A 19,105-nucleotide genomic window follows, 5' to 3' on the forward strand; every position below is an offset into this window, starting at 1 on the left:
TAAATATTGGCTAAATAGATTTATTTTCATACAAAGAATACACAGGTCCCCCCCCAGCGGGACACCCCAAGCCTGGGGGACACCCCAAGATGTCCCCAGCCACTGCTGGGCCGGCCACCACCTCAGCTGGCTTTACTGGCAGGATCTGTCCCCATTCCCAGAGGTTGGTGACAACTCTGGGTCACCTTGGGGACACCCCCTGTCCCCTCTGGGGCCACCTTGGTGCCTGTACTTACCAGGTGCCTACTCAGGGCACCCTCTCACAGGCCACTCTGCCTTGTGGGACAGCCCCACACTTGGTCCCCTGCTCCCTTGGTCCCATGCTGGGACATCTCTGGACAATTTGGGGTCCCCCTTGTGCCCTAATACTGTGGCCGGTACAGACACCCCCTCCCCCCACGCCATATGTACACGCTGGATAAAAGAAGAAAATACAGATATTTATAGTGGGGCAGCAAAATACCCCCATAGCCCCCCCAAAAGTGTCCCCTGTGTCCCCATCCTGGTGCCTCACCACCAGCCAGTCCTGACACCTGTACCCAGGATGGAGGTGGCCGGTCCTGCCCCATCCTGGGCCAGCTGGGCCCCTGTGCCTCAGTTTCCCCACCAGTTCTGGGGCTGCCATGGGATGATGGGACATTGAGAACATTGGGTGAGAAGAGCCACTGTGGCCACCTCTTGGGGACAAGGACGTGGCCACGAGCCCCAGGGAACACGGGATGAAGCTGGAGGCACCTGGGATTGAAACCAGAGCATCCCACCTCCCACCTCACCCCCATCACAGGCACAGATACCCAAGGTCCCCTTTCATCCCCGAATTTGTCACGCTGCTGTCACCCAGCCCTGGGCGTGGCGGGAAGTCCAGACGTGGCCACCCCACCTCCCTCTGTGGCAGGAGAGGAGGTGGCTGGGGGAGCTCCTCAGCTCCAGTCCCTCCAGCTCAGCTGCGTTTGGTGACCATCTGCCTGTCCCTCTTCTTCTTCTCCATCAACCTAGTGGGGAGCAGGCTGGTGACTTTAGGGACCTTCCCCGAAGAGGGAACATCCCAAAACCACAGGGAGGGGACAACTCACTTGCGGTTGCGGACCTCGGTGAGCTCCATGAGGCGCTCCTGGGCCGCCCGCAGCTCGTCCAGGCGCTGCTGGTAGCGGGAATCGCAGCCATTGGTGCGATCATAGCTGGAGACCTGGCTGGACAACTCGCTGGCACGGTCCCGCAGCTGCTGGATGGACGAGTAGAGGTTCTCCTCATCTTCCTCCTGCTCCAAAAGAAGCGTGTGAGGTTGGTGGGGTGGGCAGGACACAGCAAAGAGTTGGTTTCTCGAGCTGCATGAGCCACCTGCCTTGGCGTTGATGATTTCGATGTGGATGAGGAGGGAGGCGAGCTCCAGGTCCTCGGTGTAGCTGTTCTTCAATGGCACTGAGCGGTAGCCTGGGCACAACATCACAACAGGAGCTCAGCACCACAGCAGGGTCTGAGCCCCCCACCATGGCCAGGACCTCGGGGAGATAATGATGATGATTGCAGGGGGGTTGCACTAGAACACCTTTTGGGTACCCTTACGACTTAATGATGGAGATCATGATGAGGATGACAATGCAGGGGAGTTGGACTCAATGACTTTTAGAGGACCCTTCCAACCCAAACCCTTCTATGATTCCATGATCTATGATGGAAATCATGGACATGGTGACTGAAGCAGATTTGGACTGGATGACCTTAAAAGCCCCTGCCTACCCAAACCCTTCTATGATTCCACGACTTGATGGAAATAATAACAACAATTGCAGGAGGGTTGCACTAGAACACCTTTAAGGTCCCTTCCAACCCAAACCCTTTTATGACTCCATGACTTAATGATTATCATGATGGAGATGATGATTGCAGGGAGGTTGGACAAAATGACCTCTAAAAGCCCCTTCCAACCCAAACCCTTCTGTGATTCCATGACTCCAATGGAGATGGTGATGATGATGGAAAGACCATACCTGTTTTGAGGCCCTTGACAGGGAAGGTGGCTTGTGCCAAGAAGTTGGGGTCACTGAACATGTCCTCCTCGTACACCACGAAGCGGAGGAAGGCGAACTCGGGGTTGTTGATGTCAAAGACAAACTGCTTGAAGAGCCAGACGGGGTTGAAGCCGTTGTCAGCTGTGGGAGAGAGCACAAAACCCAGCCCCATCATCCACATGTCCTCTCAAGAGGATTACAGAGAGCAGGGTTGTCCCTAAGGGTGGGGATGTCGTGTGTGTTGTCCCTCACCTACAACATCTGTTTTGTTCTTGCTGTTGTCGTACTCAGAGCCACAAACCTCCACCTCCACAAAGGGGCACACGATGCTCCTCCCATTCTTGGGTAGGTGCCGGGCACCAAGGATCTGGGGGAGAAAGGGGAGGAAGAGGAGGGTGAGGTCTGGTTACACTGGATGAAGAAGAACTCCCAAGAGGAACAAGCTCCATGGAGCAAATATGTAGCAGGAACAAGTAAAAACCACCCCTGGTTGACCCAAAAACAAAGAGTTCCCATCTTGATGGAGACCACCTCAAGGTGGTCTTGCTGGTCTTGCACACTTGCCTGCAGCTGGACTGTGATAGGCTCCACAATCTTCAGGCTGTTCTTGTCAAAGGGGTCGAAGGTCTCATCCCTCATGATGTCTGGCTGCAGGACGTAGCCGCTGCGGCCACCGAGCATGAACAGCGCCTGGTTCAGCTGCATTGGTTTGTCTGTGGCCATGGGGACAGAGCACACCTGAGTGGGGGCTCAGGGATCTCCCTGAGGTCCTTGGGTAGAAGATCCTACCCTTCAAACTCAACCAAGAGCCCCCAGCTGTGCTTGGAGGAGGGATGCAGCTGAGTTCTGCATGAATCACCGAAGGATTGCATGGATGAGGACAAAGGCTGGAAAGCATCCAAACCACCCATATCCCCACCAGGATAAGGACTAAGGTTGGAGAGATCTTTCAAACCAATCCCTGCATCCCCATCGGGACAAGGACAAAGCTTGGAGAGATCATCCAAACCACCTCCTCTATCCCTATCAGGATGAGGACAAAGCTTGGAGAGATCACCCAAAGCTTGGAGAAATCATCCAAACCACATCCTGTGTTGCCATCAGGATGAGTAAAAGGTTGAAGAGCATCCAAACCACTCGTGTCCCCATGAGGATGGAGACAAAGGTTGGAGAGATCACCCAAACCACCTCCAACAAAACAACCCAGGGCAGAGCAATTGGGAATGGGAATTTTGAGACAACCTTCAACGATGTGCCCAACAACAACGCCAAGAGCAGGACTTACCAGGCGTCTGGAAGTTGAGGGCCACGAGTTGGCTCCCACAGATCCACATGGGCAATGGGTCATAGTTGGAGGAGTCCAGGCGCTGTCCCTTGGGGTAGATGCGGCTCAGCTGGCGCCGGTTGTACTGCAGGAACTTCTTGCCCTTGCTGCGGTTGGCGTATTTCTCCGCCTTGGTCTCCGGGAAGGAGGACATGTCCCGGTAACACGCCTTGTCCGTGCCAATCTCTGCAAGCACCAAGTGGCCATCAGGGAAGGAATGAGATCTGGGTGGTTCTTCCCACCTGTGTCTTCTCATCCCTTTATCTCATTTCTCCAAGACTTACTGTCCTCATCGAACGGCACCGGCCGGCAGTACACGACCAGCTCTGAGAGCTCCAGGGCGATCTTCTTCCTCCGCTCCATGATCTTCCCCTCTTGCATCTGCACCAGGAAAAACAGGAGCTGCAAGTCTGCCCCCAGACTCCTCCTTTGGAGATATTAGGAACAATCTCCATGAGAAAGGGACCATCCAGCCCCACCTCTGCATCCCCTCACCCTGGCGTCGGCGTTCTGCGTGGCCTCCCGGATCTTGGCCACCCACTCGCTGAGCTCCTCCTGCGTGTCTGCGGCCACGTCCAGCGACTGGGCTGCGTGGGACATCTGCTGGGAATGGATGGTGAAGACAAATGGTTTGGAGCTCCTCCCGTCTTTGGAGATAACTATAAGGACATCAGAGGGGGGCTTTACTCGAAGACATTCCCAACGGATGGCTCTGTGGAGCAAACGAAACCTCAGCGGTCCCAGCCCCTCCTGGCAACCCCACCATCCATCAGGATCCTCCTCCTGTGAGGATCCCATTTTATTTTCACTGTGTGGCTTCAGCTTCCCATGCTGAAACATGCCCTTGGAATCAAGGGAAAATGTCTCCTGAATCATCTGGACATCCCAATTCCTCCATATACCCCCCAAATCAGTAAGTAGGGACACTCACCGACGTGGCAGGATGGGACATCGATGAAACCCTTCAGGAAGTTCCCCAGGGGGCTGTTTTCTGATGACTGCAAGAGAGGAAGGAAGAGGTAATATAGGGGAGGCCTGTGGGTTACAGGCAGCCACAATCCAACCCCCTGAGTTGGACAAATCTGAGGAAAAGAAGGGGAAAAACCACCCAGGAGCATCACCCCCAAGAGCTGGGTTGGAGCATGACCAGGAGCATCCCCCAGCCTCTGGATAAGGGTCTGGGCTGGAGCAAGGCTGGGAGCATCTTCCAGTTTCCAGGAAAGGATCCAAGCTGGAGTGTGGCCAAGATTGTCACCCAGCCTCCAGACAGAGATAAGGGCTGGAGCAGGACCTGGACCATCCTCCAGCTTCTAATAAATTGTCCAAGTGGGAGTGAGGCCAAGAACATCCCTCAGCCTCCAGACAAGAATCTGGACTGGAGCAAGAGCACAACCATCCCCCAGCCTCAGGGTAAGGATCTGGGCTGGATCAGGACCAAGAGCAATCCTCAGCCTCTGGATAAGGAACTGGGCTTGTACAAGACATGGGATACCCTGAAGCTTCCAGAAAAGAATCCAAGCTGGAGTGGAGCTGGGAGCATCCCACAGCCTCTGGATAAAGATATGGGCTAGAACAGGACCAGGGGCATTTCCCAGCCTCAGTATAAGGTCTGGACTTGGTCAAGGCTCCAGTGTCCTTGCTCCCAGGGTCCCAGGGAAGTGGCACTCACAGCCTCATCCTGCTCCTGTGCCTGGCTGCCGACGATCTCCTCCACGTAGTTGGCTGGGAACCAGAGCTGCTTCTTGCCCCCGTAGTCCCCCCTCCACCTGCAAGGGGTGAGAGGATCAAGGAGAGCGGACAGATTTTGGGGAGGGGGGGACAGGGGTGTCCCTGCTGCATGCAGAGCTGGAGGGTGGTTGGAGAAGGGGTGAGGGGACAGAGAAGGAGGGTGAGTTAAAACCCGCCGTGGGAATACCCAGGGTGTCCCTCCCGCCCATGGTGACACCCCAGTGACAGCCCTCACCAGCCACCATCCTGCTTGTCCACGTTGTGGATGATGGCCTGCTTGCAGAATGACAGCTCGTCCTCCCGTTGTGCCTTGTAGTCATACAGAGCCTTCACTGTGCACTGGGGACAGCAGCAAGAGGGACACGTGTGTCACCACCCAGCAGCACCTGGTGTCCAGCTCAGCTCAGCCCCTTGAGCACCCATAGCAGAGTGTGGGGGCTCCTGACCCCAAATTATGGCATCACAGAATGTTAAGAGGTTGGAACAGACTTTAAATTTCATCACATTCCAACCCATCCCATCATGGGTGGAGACACCTTCCACTAGACCAGGATGATCTGTCTGTCAGCTCTGTCCAGCCTGGCCTTGGGCATCCACAACTTCTCTATTCCATTGTCTCACCACCCTCACAGTAAACAATTTTTTCCTAATATCTGACCTGAATTTCCTCTGTTTTGTGTCCATTACTCCTTGACTTATATGCAGCTCCTGACACAAACTCCCTCTCCAGCTTTCAAATTGCTCATAGTAGTGGGATGGGTTAGAGGGGACAGGAGGGCTGGAGGTGCCTGTGGTCCTGCAGGATCACCACATTCAGAGCAGATCAGATTCCTTTTTTGGGACCCCCAATGGTTTCTCTTGGTACACTGAAGGGTTAATCCTCTGACATTACCACATTTCCTGGAAAAAACCCCTCTGGGTTATGTTTTCCTGTGTGTGGTCTTGCCTTGCTGCAAAAGGACCATTAAGGCACCAGCAGTGCTGGACGATGGGATTGTGGGATCACAGGAAAGGAACCTCAGGGCTCCACTCCAGCCTCTTCCAGGGTCAACTCCAATGTTCAGTCCCAAAAATCCCCAAGGATGGAGACTGGGTCAGATCCAGGACCCACCTTATCCCAAAAGCCTCTAAGGGTGGAGACTGGGTCAGCACCAAGAAGAACCAAGTCCCAAAAACCTCTGAGGATGGAGACTGGGACCCTAGACCTGTTTTTTAGGAGCTCCCCTGTGCAAAGGGGTTTCCTTGCTGCTGTGGCAAACTTCTGCCAGGTCCCTGCCCCAGGCTGGGGGCCTCTCCAGCCCTGTCCCCTACCACACTGTGACAATGCTGTCACTGGAGCTTGCACTGTCCCCAGGTGATGGTGGTGTGGGCTGGGTCCAGCTCCAGCATCACTGGAGGATCAGAAAAATGCAGCACAACATCACCACTTCTCCACTCAGCAATGGTGGGAGGTGTGATGGCTCTGGGGAGGGACCCCAGCACTCAAACTGTCACATCCCACCACCCAGCATCTTCCCAGGACACCAGCTCAGCCCCTTACCCTGGCCATTGGCATCTTGTTGGCCTCTACATAGAAGTGGGGGGTCCGCACCTCATACAGAGCTCCATAGTCCAGTTCCTGCAAGGAGAAATACCTGAGGGGGTCACCTGGATGTGGGCAGGGCCTATGAGGGGATGAAAGGAGGTTCAGTGGGATCTAATATCCCCTTGCAACTTGTTGGAAAATGGAATAACAGTGGAGTTTTAATGCTGGGTGATGACTGTGGAATGAGCTTGACCCATTCTGGCTGGGCTCCAACCAAAATTCTGGAAGATGGTGGAACTGAGGACAGGGCTTGGTTGCCCATGGCACAGAACCCTGTGTTGGGTTGATGTGGCCAGAAATGTGTATTCTATCACCATTTCTTGAAGACAGGTGGGGTAGTGATTCCTTATCTCTGTGGCACATACTATCTGCTAATGGGCCATCTTTAAGACTTGGTGGGGCAATCATCTTTTCCTCAACTCATCCTCCCTTCAGGAGATATCTCCTGTTAATGGTCCATTGAGTCCCAGTGCATGACTGATAAAATTACATCATCTCACTGGGAGATGATCCAGCCAGGGGAGGAGCCAAGCCTTTCCTACCTAGATAAAAACTGAGATTTTGGACAGCAAGTTACTTTCTTTCCACTGGATTCCAGAGGAACACTGGACCTTTCCACATCATCCCTGGACCTTCAGAGGAAAACTGCACCTTCTACAGGAGCACTGCTCCAGCTGAACCACATCTGCCACTGCAGGAGGATGCAGCCACCATTGAATGGGACTGCTGCCAACACCCTGATTGACAGGGTGTAAGGTTTTATTCTGACTCTTTCAGTGTTTTTGGGATTGTTCTTTGTAATACTGTGTTTCTATTTCAACTTTCCTAGTAAAGAATTGCTATTCCTAATTCCCCTATCTTTGCTTGAGAGCCCCTTAATTTCACAATTATAAGAAGAAGAAGAAAGAAGGGAGTTTACATTCTCTATTTCAAAGAGAAGCTTCTGCCTTTTTTGGCAGACACCTGTCCTCCAAACCAGAACAAACCCCCACCATCCTCACTGCTGGGAGAACTCACAGTGGTGCCCATCTTCTCCAGGGTCTCCTCGTTGATGGGGTAGCGCAGCTTCATCTTGCGGTACAGAGGGTGCTTCTCGTAGTAGCTGATGAGATCCACGAGGCTCTCGAACTCGGCCGAGCTGCCCAGCATGAAGAGCCTCCCTTCCTGCTGGATACGGCAGTGCTTGATCTTCCCCTCCGCCCTGGGGCCAGGAGAGATGGAAATGGGATGGGTGAGGGGTGGATGGATGCTGGATCCATGATGGGGATGGGTGGGAGGTGATGCTTGGGGATGCCACATCACCACAGAGAAGGTTTCTCCTTCATGACACCATCACGTCACCCACAGCAAAACCCTGCCACCTAGCTCAGTGTCCCAACAGCCAGTCCTGAGCTTGGCCAGGCTCAAGTGGCCCCGTGGTGGCCACACTCACCGGAAGGAGATGGCGTAGGAGTTGGGCTCGCTGCGCTTCCGCACCAGGAACGCCCCATCCCGCGGGACCCGCATCAGCATGTGCTCGGCCTGGAGACGCGTCAAGCTGGCGTGGTACCACCTGGTCAGGGAGAATAGTGGAGACGGGGGGCTGGCATCAGCATCTCCACTCCCTGCTGGGGCTGGAGGAGGCTGGTGGATCCATGGGATCAAGAGGGATTGAAGGATCCTCACTCTTTGCTCTCGTGGGCGTTGGGCTGGGGGACGGGGTCGGTGAGGCGCATCTCGAACTCGTTGCAGCGCAGCGGCACCTCCCGGTAGTGGCAGATGAGGCTGTAGAGGCTGTCGAAGACCAGGTTGTCTGTCAGGTAGAACTTGGTGGCCCCGGCCTCCTGCCTCGAGTGGATCCGGCAGTGCTGCACCCGGCTGGACCTCCTGCCATAGGGATGGGAGAAAGCCGAATCAACCTGGCTCCACATCTCCACCAACCCACCCTTTGGGGTCTACGAGCTACACAAAAAGATGACACTTCCCCCCTCAAAAAGCCATTCCAGCCACCAAACCAGGCACTGACTGTCACCCAGGGAGGGTGGGATCCTGCCTCTCTGCTGGAGCTCCTACCAGAAGGAGAGGGTGTAGTCGCCCACGAAGGTCTCGCTCTCGCGCACCAGGAAGGTGCCGTCCTTGCCGCCCGTCTCGGTGCAGTACTCGTGCAGCAGCTTCTCTGCAATCTGCCGCCCGTCACGGCCACCCCCGAGCTTGCCATGGAACCACTTCTCCGTGAAGTGCAGCTCGTTGTTGTTGAACTCCTGCAAGTTCATCCCAAAGTGGGTGTTGGCACCCTGTCACCCTTCCCCACGGAGATGTCACCTCGCCCTGTGGATGTGTCCTGCCCCTCACGCACCTCCTTCTGCTCCACCTCCTCTTCATCCTCGTTGAACTGGTAGCGGGATGTCTCCTCTGAGTAGTAAATCTTGTTGCTTGTCAGGACGAAATAATGAGGGCTCCAGGTCTGGGAAGGAGGTAGAACATTGGTGGGGTGAGGAAGAGGATGACACAGAGAGATGGAGCTTCGGGATGGGGTTTTTAATCCCTTCCTTCCCCCTCATAGCACTGCACTGGTTTAGGAGAGCCCATCCCAAACCCCAACGTCTGACAAATCCCACTCAGACCCTGAGGGCCTCCCTTACGTGGTCGATGGGGTCTTCAAGGTAGAGAATTCCATTCTTGATGGAGTTGCTGATGTCATTCTCTGAGTAACTGGCAGTGGAGACCTCCTCGTACAGGTTCCCTTCGACCAGTTTCTTGTGCTGGGGGATAACCCAGGGAGGGGAGCTCAGTGGTGGCCATGGTGTCCCTGTCACACTGAGCTCCCAGCCCTCAGGATTTACCTCCCACAGGTCGCTTCCCACCACCCCTTGTTCCCCTTGACCATCTCTTGGTGTAGAACCCAACACAATTGGTGTGCTTCCTGCAAAGAGGGGTACTGGGGTTTTTCCTGCTCCACACCTTGATTAGGATTTTCTTCTTGAGTTGGGTGGGTGAGGGCAACTCATCAGCATTGATGTCCACTGGCTTGGTGAGGAGCATATCCCCAAAAACCTTCTTGAAGTGGGAGGCCATGTTCCTCTGCTGGACAATGCTGCAGTGGTCTTCAATGGAGAGGATGATGGGGAACCTGGAGCAAACAGGCAGGAATGGTGGCCTCAGATGAAGGAGAGGGAGAGGCTCCCAAGAATCAGAGATTGCAGGAGGAGCTGGGGCTTACTCAGAGGTGACAAATGCGTGCTCCTTGATGGTGTGCAGCACATCCAGGAATTTGATCTTGGAGGTGAGCGTGTGGCCATGGTAGATGATGGGGAGATCGTCTGGGCCATCCCAGCAATCCACTGGGAAGGAAAACACCTTGGTCAATTCATGTTTGCCACCAACTACGTGCTGGAAAAATTTTTTTTTTCCCAAACAACAGGGAAAGACCCTCTGCAGGGAATGGTCTGTTTGATGGGACATGAGTGGTTCCAACATCCCTGTGAAGGGCTGGTGGGACTCACACTCAATGCAGCGGCAGCCCATCCGCAGGCACCGGGCATACGCTTCCAGGGAGGACTCACTGGAGAACTGGTCTCCTGTCAGGTACCTGCAGAGGAGAGGGAGACAAGGATGATGAGATGCTCATGGATGTCCCTGAGGAACTCCCATGTGAGGAAAATCCCTTACGTGTTGTGGGATGAGGAGATCCAGTACTGGGACAAGGGGTGGTTCATCTCCTCGGGCACCACGCGCTCGTACTTTGCATCCATCACCATGTTTTCCTTGGAGAAGAGGTATGTGAGGAACTGGGGGGAGGGAGAAGCAGAGAGGTCAGAGCCTGATGGTGCCAGGGAAATCCCTGTGGGGACACTGTGTGGGGCCACCCACCTCATCCAGCTGGAAGGAGGGATCCGACGCGTCGTTGGAGCTCTCCTTGAGGTAGGAGCACATGTAGTCCCGCACCACGCCCACGTCACTGGCCCAGGATTCCTGGGATACAAACATGGCTGTTGTTATGGGGGGAGCATCCCATGAGGGCTCCTTAGGCTGCAGAGTTCTCAGGGAAACCTCACCTTCTGGTCATGCAGCAGGAACTTCTGGAAGTCGTAGAGGGACACTTGGCACAGCTCAGGGCGGTCCACGTTCCTGGGACAAGGAGCAGATACCAGTGAGGAGGAGAAGGAATTGGGATAGATCCCATGGGAGAGTCAAGACCACTAGGGCCCACCTGCAGCTGAGCCTCCCCATGACCCCCATTCCCACCAGTCCCTCCAGCCTGTGACTGGGAGAAGCTGGCACCAGCTGGGATGTGCAGCGATGATACTGGGAGAAGGGCAGGATGACATGTCCCTACATTCCTGGCAGCCATCCCATCTCCCATCCCTATTCTTGCTCCTATTCTTGCTCCCATCATAGCTCCCATCCCTTCTGCACCCACATTCTCATGCCTTTTACCATCCCAATTCCCACCCTCTGCTCTACCCCACAGTGTCTTTCCCACTTTATGGATCCAACTCTTGGAATATTGATTGGGATGGGAGCTGGTAACTCACCGCAAGGGGAAGGAGAGCTCCAGCTGCTCAATGACCTGGAAGGCAGAGGAGGGGTCCAGACTTAGCTGGAGGGGGACACATCCCACCAGGATGGAGATATTTGGGAGGCCAAACCATGGATCTTACCGACTTCTGGGCATCAAACATCAGGTTTTTGTAGAACTGGATGAAGTGGGAGAAAGTCATCTCATTCCTGGCTTCCACTTCCTGTGGGAGATGGGACTGGATGAGAGTGGGGCCACTCAATGAGAACCAGGGACACCACAGTGGCCCCAGCACATGTGGGGCAGGCTGAGGAGCATCTCCCTCATAACTGAGGTGTCCAGAGGATCCTTACCACGAGTTTATCCCGCAGGAATCTCATGTTGGGAACACGGTAGTTGACCTGGGGCAGCATTGCCTTCAGGTCCTTCACCGTGATGCTGCCAGAGGGAAAACTGAAGTCAGGGTACTGCCAGGTCCCCTGGATGAGCCTCAGCTCCCAACACCAAGGCTCCCACCCCAAATCTTGGTGCCTGGCACGGGGATCCCACCCTCCTGGCCTGAACATCCCTGCAGTGGCACAGGACCCAGGGAAATTGTGGATGTTTCATCCTGGGAAGTGTCTAGGGTTAGGCTGGGTGGGGCTTGGAGCAACCTGTTCTAGTGGAAGGTGGAAGTAGATGACTTTTAAAGTCCTTTCCAACCTAAACCATTCCATGATTCCATGCTTCTGAGATTAATTACACAGTGTCTGGCAGGAGTGTGAGCAGAGAGGAAGTGCATCCAAGAACCAACTGGGCACTGTTAAGACATCATCCTACTTGGAGGTGATGCCCATTCCCATTCCCATAAAAATTTAAGTCCAAATTCCTTTGATTTTGGGGTTTTCCTGTCTTGGGAAGGTAAATATGGGCTGCATTAATGGCCTGTCCCCTCTGGTACTGGTGAAAATGTGGCATTGGGAATGCATCCCAGTGGTCTTCACAGTCACCAGAATGTGACCCAAATCTCTGATTTTCAGTGCCTTCAAGCTTCCTAAAAACCCTGGTGCTCTCTTGTCCCACAAACCTTACCCCCAGGCTGGGTCAGATTTGGGATGCAACAGGGGGAATATGGTCCTGCCCAACTGAACCCACTGTGCTGGTGGCTCACCTGCCCTCCCTTGCCCGGTCCATCCCATCAAACTGCTTCCGTAGCCACCTGGGAAAGAAAGGATGGACTGACAGTGCTCAATCCCAAAGAGCACCAAGCCCAGGGCAGGTTTTCTTCCCAAAAAAAGGGACCAGGAAATGGGATTTGCTGGTCCTTCCTCACCTCTCGATCTGCAGTGGGGTCTGGGCTCTCTGGGTGTCAGCCACCAGCCAGTTGAGCCCCGTTATCCATAGGTTGATGTCCTCCTCGCAGAAAGCTGTGGGAGGAAGAGAAGGTTGGGATGGGGATGATGGGATGCTGGGACCCCAAGGATGGACACAGGGACCCAACACACCAGCCACACTGAGTGTCCTCAGCCTGAAGTCCATCCCATAGAGGATGATGAAGCACATGGTGAAGTCCAGCTTGCGAGCGTCCTCGGGGTAGCGCTCGAAATCCCGGGAATTCTTCCCCAGGCGGATCTCCTTGATCTCCCGAATGTCGACTGCAGGGAGAGAGGAACATGAAACTGTCCCCTGCCACCACAGCCTCGTGTGAGTGGCTCAGGGAAATGGGAATTCCAGGAGAACATGTGTCCTCTTGGAGAACCTTGCTCCCAGGATAGGATATCCACAGGAGTGTGTGATGGAATTATGGGTGCTATGACATGTCCCCAGTGTCCTCCAGTGATGTGTGATGGCACTGTGGGTATGGCATGTCATTCAGGGAACCGTGCTCCCAGGATGGAATATGGCACTGCCTGCTGGAATAGGATGGACACAGCCTTGTGTCCTCCAAGGATCCATGTCCCAGGATTTCCCCAGGATGGGGTGTCCCTGCAGCACTCTTGCAGCAGAGTGACACCACCATAGATGCCACAAAATAGCTGTCATCCTGGGATCTGTGTCCCAAGGACAGGGTGTCCCTGCAGCCCTGTCTCCACAATCCTGATAGCCCCCATCCCTCTGTGTCCTCCAGGAACTCGTGTCCCCAGGATGTGGCATCCCAACAGCGCTGCCCACTCTTTTCCCAGCTTTGTGGCTGCCACGCATCCTCCAGGCTCATCCCACCCCATCCCAACCAGCAAATCTCCAGCCACCTTGTCCTCCCTGCACTGGGATAGGCTGAGCTCGTGTTTTCCTTGGAGAACTCTTCCCAAAAGTGGCAATTTGGAGCCCCAGCAGCCGGGACCGCAGGGCGTTGCTTTCCTGCTGCTCTGCTCCCTCATTATCCCTCTAAATAAAGCTCCAACAGCAGCAGCAGGGCCGGGTTTCCGGACCACGCTCTTCCTCACTGCTACTCCACCAAGGGAGATTTCCCATTTTCCCAGTGGACACATCCCACTGGGAGCAAGAATAATAACATAATATTAGGAACAACACACAGATTGTTCTTGATCCCACAACCATCACCACCCCCCCCCCCCCGGGCAGGTTTGTCCTCTGGGAAGGAGCCACTGACAGCAGAAAGGGCTTTGTGTGACCCAGGGTGGCTGGAGCACCTTGCCAGGGGTATTGTCCTGCTGAGGAAATGGGTCATTTCCCGGAGAATTTCCAGCCTGGCCGAGTTTCCGATGTGGTGCTGGGGAAAGCTGCAGACGTGCCTTGGTGGAAACCCTCAGCCCAATCCAAAAGGGGGGATCCAAAGGGGAAAGAAAAGCTGAATGCAGGGAGGGATAAGGGATGGGGGAGGAATTGGGCTGATTAAGCAGGAAAAGAGGGGAAGAATAGTTTTTCTTGGCGGAAAAGCTCCAGAAAACAGTGGAGGCTTTATCCAGCTTTCTTTTGCTGGGTGACCACAAGCCAAATTTCACGGATCAGGGTGGGATTTTAGCACAAGTGACAGGAGCTCTGAACCCCAGCACGAGCTTTGTTTTGGAACAAGATCTCAAGGAATGAAACTCTGTTGTCTCCACATGGCTCCCGTGGCTTGGAGCAAACTTCCTTCCATAAAACCAGGCAGATTTTGGGGCTAAAAAAGGGTTTACAGGTTAAAAAGCATCCACTTGACCCCAAACCCACTCATCCACAGGGTGCCAATAAAGGGTGAGATGCCAGTGGCTATCAGGGCTTTTCTAACAAGTTGCAATGCTGCCATTCCCTGGATTTAACTCCTCCAGGATCTGGCCTTGCACCTGAACTCTGGGAGCTGTTCCTAATTCCTGGATGGTTTGTATTGGAAGGGACCTTAAAGCTCATATTATTCTAACCCCAACCATGGAAAGAGACACCTTCCACTATCCCAGGTTGCTCCAAGACACATCCAGCCTGGCTTTGGATGCTTTCAAGGATGGAGCAGCCACAGATTCTCTGGGAAACCTGTGCCAGGGCCTCAGCCTCCTCACAGGGAAGAATTCCTTCCCAAATTCCATCTCTCCCTGACTTCTGGCAGTGGGAAGCCATTCCCTGTGTTTTGTCCCTCCATCCCTTGTCCCAAGTCCCTCTCCAGCTCTTCTGGAGCCCCTTTAGGCACTGGAAGGGGTTCTGAGCTCTCCCTGGATCCTTCCCTTCTCCAGGTTGGACATTCCCAGCTCTCCCAGCCTGGCTCCAGCCCCTGGAACATCTCCATGGCCTCCTCTGGATCTGCTCCAGCAGCTCCACATCCTCCTGATGTTGGACCCCAGAGCTGGAAGCAGCTCTGCAGGTGGGATCTCACCTGACTGGGGCAGAGGGGCAGAATTCCCATTTTCCTGCTGTGAGACAAACCCAGAACACGGGGAATTTCTGGGCTGCCAGCAGCAATTTTCCATCCAGCAACACCCCAAAATCCTTTTCCCCAGGGCAAACAGCCCATTCCCATGAAAAGCCAGGGGAAGAGGGAGCACAATACAGCAGCAGCAGCTTCCTGGAAACCACATCTGCAGCGGATTTGCCTCGATCCTGTCAGAACTCTGTCTCCAAACTCCTCCCCGCATTGTCTCCATTGTCCCGGGCGATTAAAACACTCTGGAAGTCGTTTCCAGCTGCGAAAATCCCTTTTCTTTTCTAATGCAAAGCAAGCGGGGGGGGGGGGGGGGGGGGGGGAAATTTGGAATGGTGGGGAGATGATGGAGGAGCAGGTTCTGCCCAGTGGGAATTTAAAGATTTTCAGGCATTAGGAGGGAAGCAAAGGGTTTGGAGGGAATGGTTGTGCTGGGAATTCCTGCTGGTTTGGGCACCTCAGTCATCCTTTCTTGCAGGATGTGGCAGTTCAGACTCTCCTGGACAGGGGAAATGGGGAGAAATTCTGCTAGGATCCTGTGGAAATAAAAATATTTCCTCTTTGTCCAAAAGAGATAAATCCCAACTGGGTTTTCTCCTCCCAAAAAAGTCCTAATTCCAATTATTTGCCATTAACAAGGCTGGAGGTGTCGTAAAACCACCTCTCCAAAATCCTCTTGGATTTTTCATGCTGCCTTCACTCCCCTTTCCTTTCTTGTAAAAATCCTTTTTTTGAGAGCAGATTCCTTGTGCTGGGAACTGGGGTCTGCTGAGGGCAATGAGCTGGAAGCCCTCCAGGATGAGGTTAATTTTGGAGGCCATGCTCCAAGAGATCCCAGGCATGGACACGATCCCAAGGCATCGACACATGGACACGTGTCCAGAGGCTGCTTAACAAAGCATGTAATTATCCTGGGGGTCCAGGGGAGAGCCAGGATCTGTGTCCTGGCCCTGACAGTCCCTAACAGAGACATCAGCACTTCCCACTAATCCCTCTCCAAGCAGGATGACAGCTTGAGAGGGGGGAATTTAAAATGGTCCAGGCAGGCGTGAGGTCTGGGAGATGCTGATACTTCCATAAAATCACAGAGGGTGGGAAAAGAGGGATGGACCAGGGGGTGAGAATACTCCAGCCCAGCAGCAGGATGGGGATTCCTCCCACCCCAGACTAGGAAAGGTGAATGGTGGGACAGGATGGCAGGATTGCACATTTCCAGAAGGATCTTTCTCCTTTTTTCATCCTTCTGGATGATTTTGGAGGATGCCTACTTATTCCCATGGGGGAGACTGGGCTGCTGTATGGGATATGACAGATACTAAGGCTCCAGAGGGGAAACTGAGGCACAGCATCATGAGCAACCTGAAATCCTGAGCTGGCAGGGCACAGCACCAACAGAAAAAAACCAGGAGCTGGAAATGTGTTACTTCCATGACTGAAGCTTGCTGGGGATTTTTCTGGATCTTGCTTCTGCTGATCTTTGCAGAATCAACAGTGGGTGGTGATTTTTTTGAGGGGGTCATTGGTGATTTTGGAGGAGCCTCTCCAGGAAACAAGCACCTCCCAAACCTCTGGGGTAGGTTTTGCCATCACTCAGGTGAGGTGATATCCTAAAACTGAGTTCCCTCCCTCCACAGGGATGTGGGATGAGGTGATGGTGATGGCACCCCAATCCCAAATTCCATCCATTGGATTTTTTTAGCTCAATTAAAGCTTTGAGGTAACAAACACCAAGACGTGGAACCACAATAATTCCCAATGTTGGGAGAACATCCCAACAACCTCCTAACCACTGATGAATACACATGAAAGGGTGATTTTTATGGATGCTCCAGTGGGGTTTTGGGGTTAAAAGCACCATGAGCAGGAACAGTGATGGTCATTCCTTTCCCTCCTTGCAGGGAGGATCTAAATCCCCAGGGATGAAATGGAAGCAGCTTGAACCCACAGAACAATACCCAAGGTGGGATGGAGGAGGCAAAGGTTGCTTAGGCCAACAGCTCCTGCTTTTATGGGAATCACCCCATGGCCAGGCACCCTGACAAGGTAGGACATTCCATAGGAGTGAACATCCCCCTATGGCCAGGGAATTCCACAACCAGTCACCCCAACACAGTAGAACACTCCACCCCATTCAGCTCCCCCACAATCACCCCACCACTGCAGGACATCCCACAAAGCCAAAGGACCCTATAACCAGTTACCCCAGCATAGCAGCACATCCCACCACAGCCAGGAACCCCACAAACACGTTATCCCACCATAGAAGAATATTCCAACACATCCAGGAACCCCACAGCCAGGCACCAGTGCAACCTCCTGACATGGCCACAAACCCCACAAGCAATCTCCCCATGGTAGGACATGCCAACACAACCAGGAATCCCACAACAGTCAGGCACCCCACAACCACTTACCCACCACTGTAAGACACCCCAACATAATCAGGCACCCCACAATCAGCTACCCCATCACAGCTGGGAAATCCAGCACTCTCAGAAACCCGCCAGCCACTGTAGAACACCCCAAAAGAGCCAAGCACCCCACAACCACTTACCCCACCACTGTAACACATCCCACAAAACCCAAGCACGCCAACATATCCAGGCACCCCAACACACCCAGGCGCCCCACAATCAGTCCCCCCACTACAACAGGACATCCCAACACATCCCAGCACCTCACAAACACAAACCCCACTGCGGCAGGACACCCCAAAACGCCCAGAACAGTCACCCCAGTACAGCTCAGCATCCCACCAGCACATCCCCAGCGCTGTCCCCCCGATACTCACTGTCCCCCTCCACCTTCTCGGGCGTCCGGCTCCAGATGATCTGGCGAGTCTCCAGCTTCACCTGGAAGGTTCTTCTCTCCGGCCTCTGCGACTTTTTCTGGTAGAACAAGGTGAGGACGGTGCCCATCTCCAGGCAGCGCAGGATCCTGCCCATGTCCCCCGGCTCCATCCTGGCGTCCTCCAAGAAGCCATTGACGCTGTTGAGCCTGGCCATGGACATCTTCACTGCTCGGCCATCGCCCGGCGGAGCCGCACAGCCGCGATTGTCTCATGCAGGAGAGGATCCGAAGGGATGAAAAGCTTTTTTTCCCCTGGGGATTTTCTGGGATCGCCCCGGGCGTGGGTTTCCTCTGCGGGCCAGGGATTGGCGACAGCGCGGAGGAAAAGGCCGGGCTGGAGCTGCCGTGACCTTCGTGTCACCAAGGCTGGATCCGGGAAAAGATGGACAACGCCGGCCTGGCTTGCGGTTCAGCTTTTGGGGTGTGGGGGGAGAAAAATCCAGCTCCCCCCTCACACACACAAAAAAAATTTAAAAAAAACCGAAGTCACCCTAAGAGTGACGGCGAGGTAAAAATCCTCCCCGTTCCCTGCGGGCCGAGCGGGGCCGGGGTAGGAACGGGGTGTCCAGAGGTGCTTGGGGAGCCTCGGGGAGCAGCGGGAAGGGATGTGGGATGTGGGATGTGGGGTGTGGGGTTGGGGTGGGTGGGGAGGTGGGATTGGGATCAGGGAGGGAGGGAAGGGATGAGGGGGTTCCCACCGCCCGCCGCCCCCTTTTTTTTTTCCCTGCTGCTCCTTAATTTCGGGCTGATGAAATGGACGCCCGGAGGAAACTGCAATCACACATGGCCGGAAAGAGATCAGAAAGGAATTTAAAAAAAAAAAAAAAAAAAGGATCTTGGAGAAAGGAAAATGCGAGCCGGGGGGGTGGGGGGGTGTGTGTAAATGAAAAGACGGCTGAGGGTGACATCTAGAGGAATTCCAAATGGGAATCGCATTTGGGGGTGGGGGGGTATCCCAGCGGCTGGGGGGGCTGGCTGGGTGGAAAAATTGGAGTTTTTTTGGGAAAAAAAAGGGGTTAGAGGAAAACATCTGCTGTGGGTTTAGTTCCTGGGTTGGGCATGAAGCTCCAGGAATGACCAGGATTGGAATCACTTCTGTCATGAGTTTGTCCATCCTCAGCTCGATGGGATGGGGATGGGAAGTGCAGTGTGGGGAGGAAACACATGGAGAGATGGGAGAGGGCAGCAAGGAACAGGGATTGGTGTCACAGCCCCTGATTTTGTCCCTTTGATGGATTCTGGGTGGGGAAAGACCTGCAGGTGCTCTGGGAATTGTGCAGGG

The 19,105-nt window shown here is 54.2% G+C and overlaps 1 protein-coding gene across 2 annotated transcripts; it reads right to left on the reverse strand.

Annotated features, from left to right (window-relative positions):
* Positions 1-18,598, reverse strand: LOC306800551 (1-phosphatidylinositol 4,5-bisphosphate phosphodiesterase gamma-1-like). Of its 2 annotated transcripts, none has more exons than XM_079302778.1 (32): positions 17,765-18,598; positions 12,629-12,778; positions 12,457-12,550; positions 12,295-12,342; positions 11,498-11,582; positions 11,287-11,367; positions 11,161-11,195; positions 10,681-10,753; positions 10,496-10,597; positions 10,295-10,413; positions 10,129-10,214; positions 9,846-9,966; positions 9,587-9,755; positions 9,268-9,387; positions 8,982-9,089; positions 8,699-8,886; positions 8,312-8,512; positions 8,079-8,198; positions 7,664-7,847; positions 6,602-6,679; positions 5,297-5,400; positions 5,003-5,099; positions 4,265-4,331; positions 3,829-3,992; positions 3,618-3,714; positions 3,295-3,519; positions 2,574-2,722; positions 2,262-2,376; positions 1,989-2,150; positions 1,343-1,431; positions 1,074-1,258; positions 1-992 (listed from the first exon to the last, which is right to left on the reverse strand). In XM_079302778.1, exons 1-32 carry the CDS (start codon positions 17,982-17,984, stop codon positions 941-943), a joined length of 3,888 nt encoding a protein of 1,295 aa, XP_079158904.1. In that variant the 5' UTR covers positions 17,985-18,598; the 3' UTR covers positions 1-940. The 2 variants fall into 2 exon arrangements, with proteins under 2 accessions (XP_079158904.1, XP_079158903.1); XM_079302777.1 differs by having other exon boundaries at positions 11,287-11,382; positions 17,765-18,597.
* Between the last annotated feature and the right edge of the window lie 507 nt (positions 18,599-19,105).

Source organism: Erithacus rubecula (assembly GCF_903797595.1).
Source record: "Erithacus rubecula genome assembly, chromosome: 3".
Lineage (NCBI taxonomy): Eukaryota > Metazoa > Chordata > Aves > Passeriformes > Muscicapidae > Erithacus > Erithacus rubecula.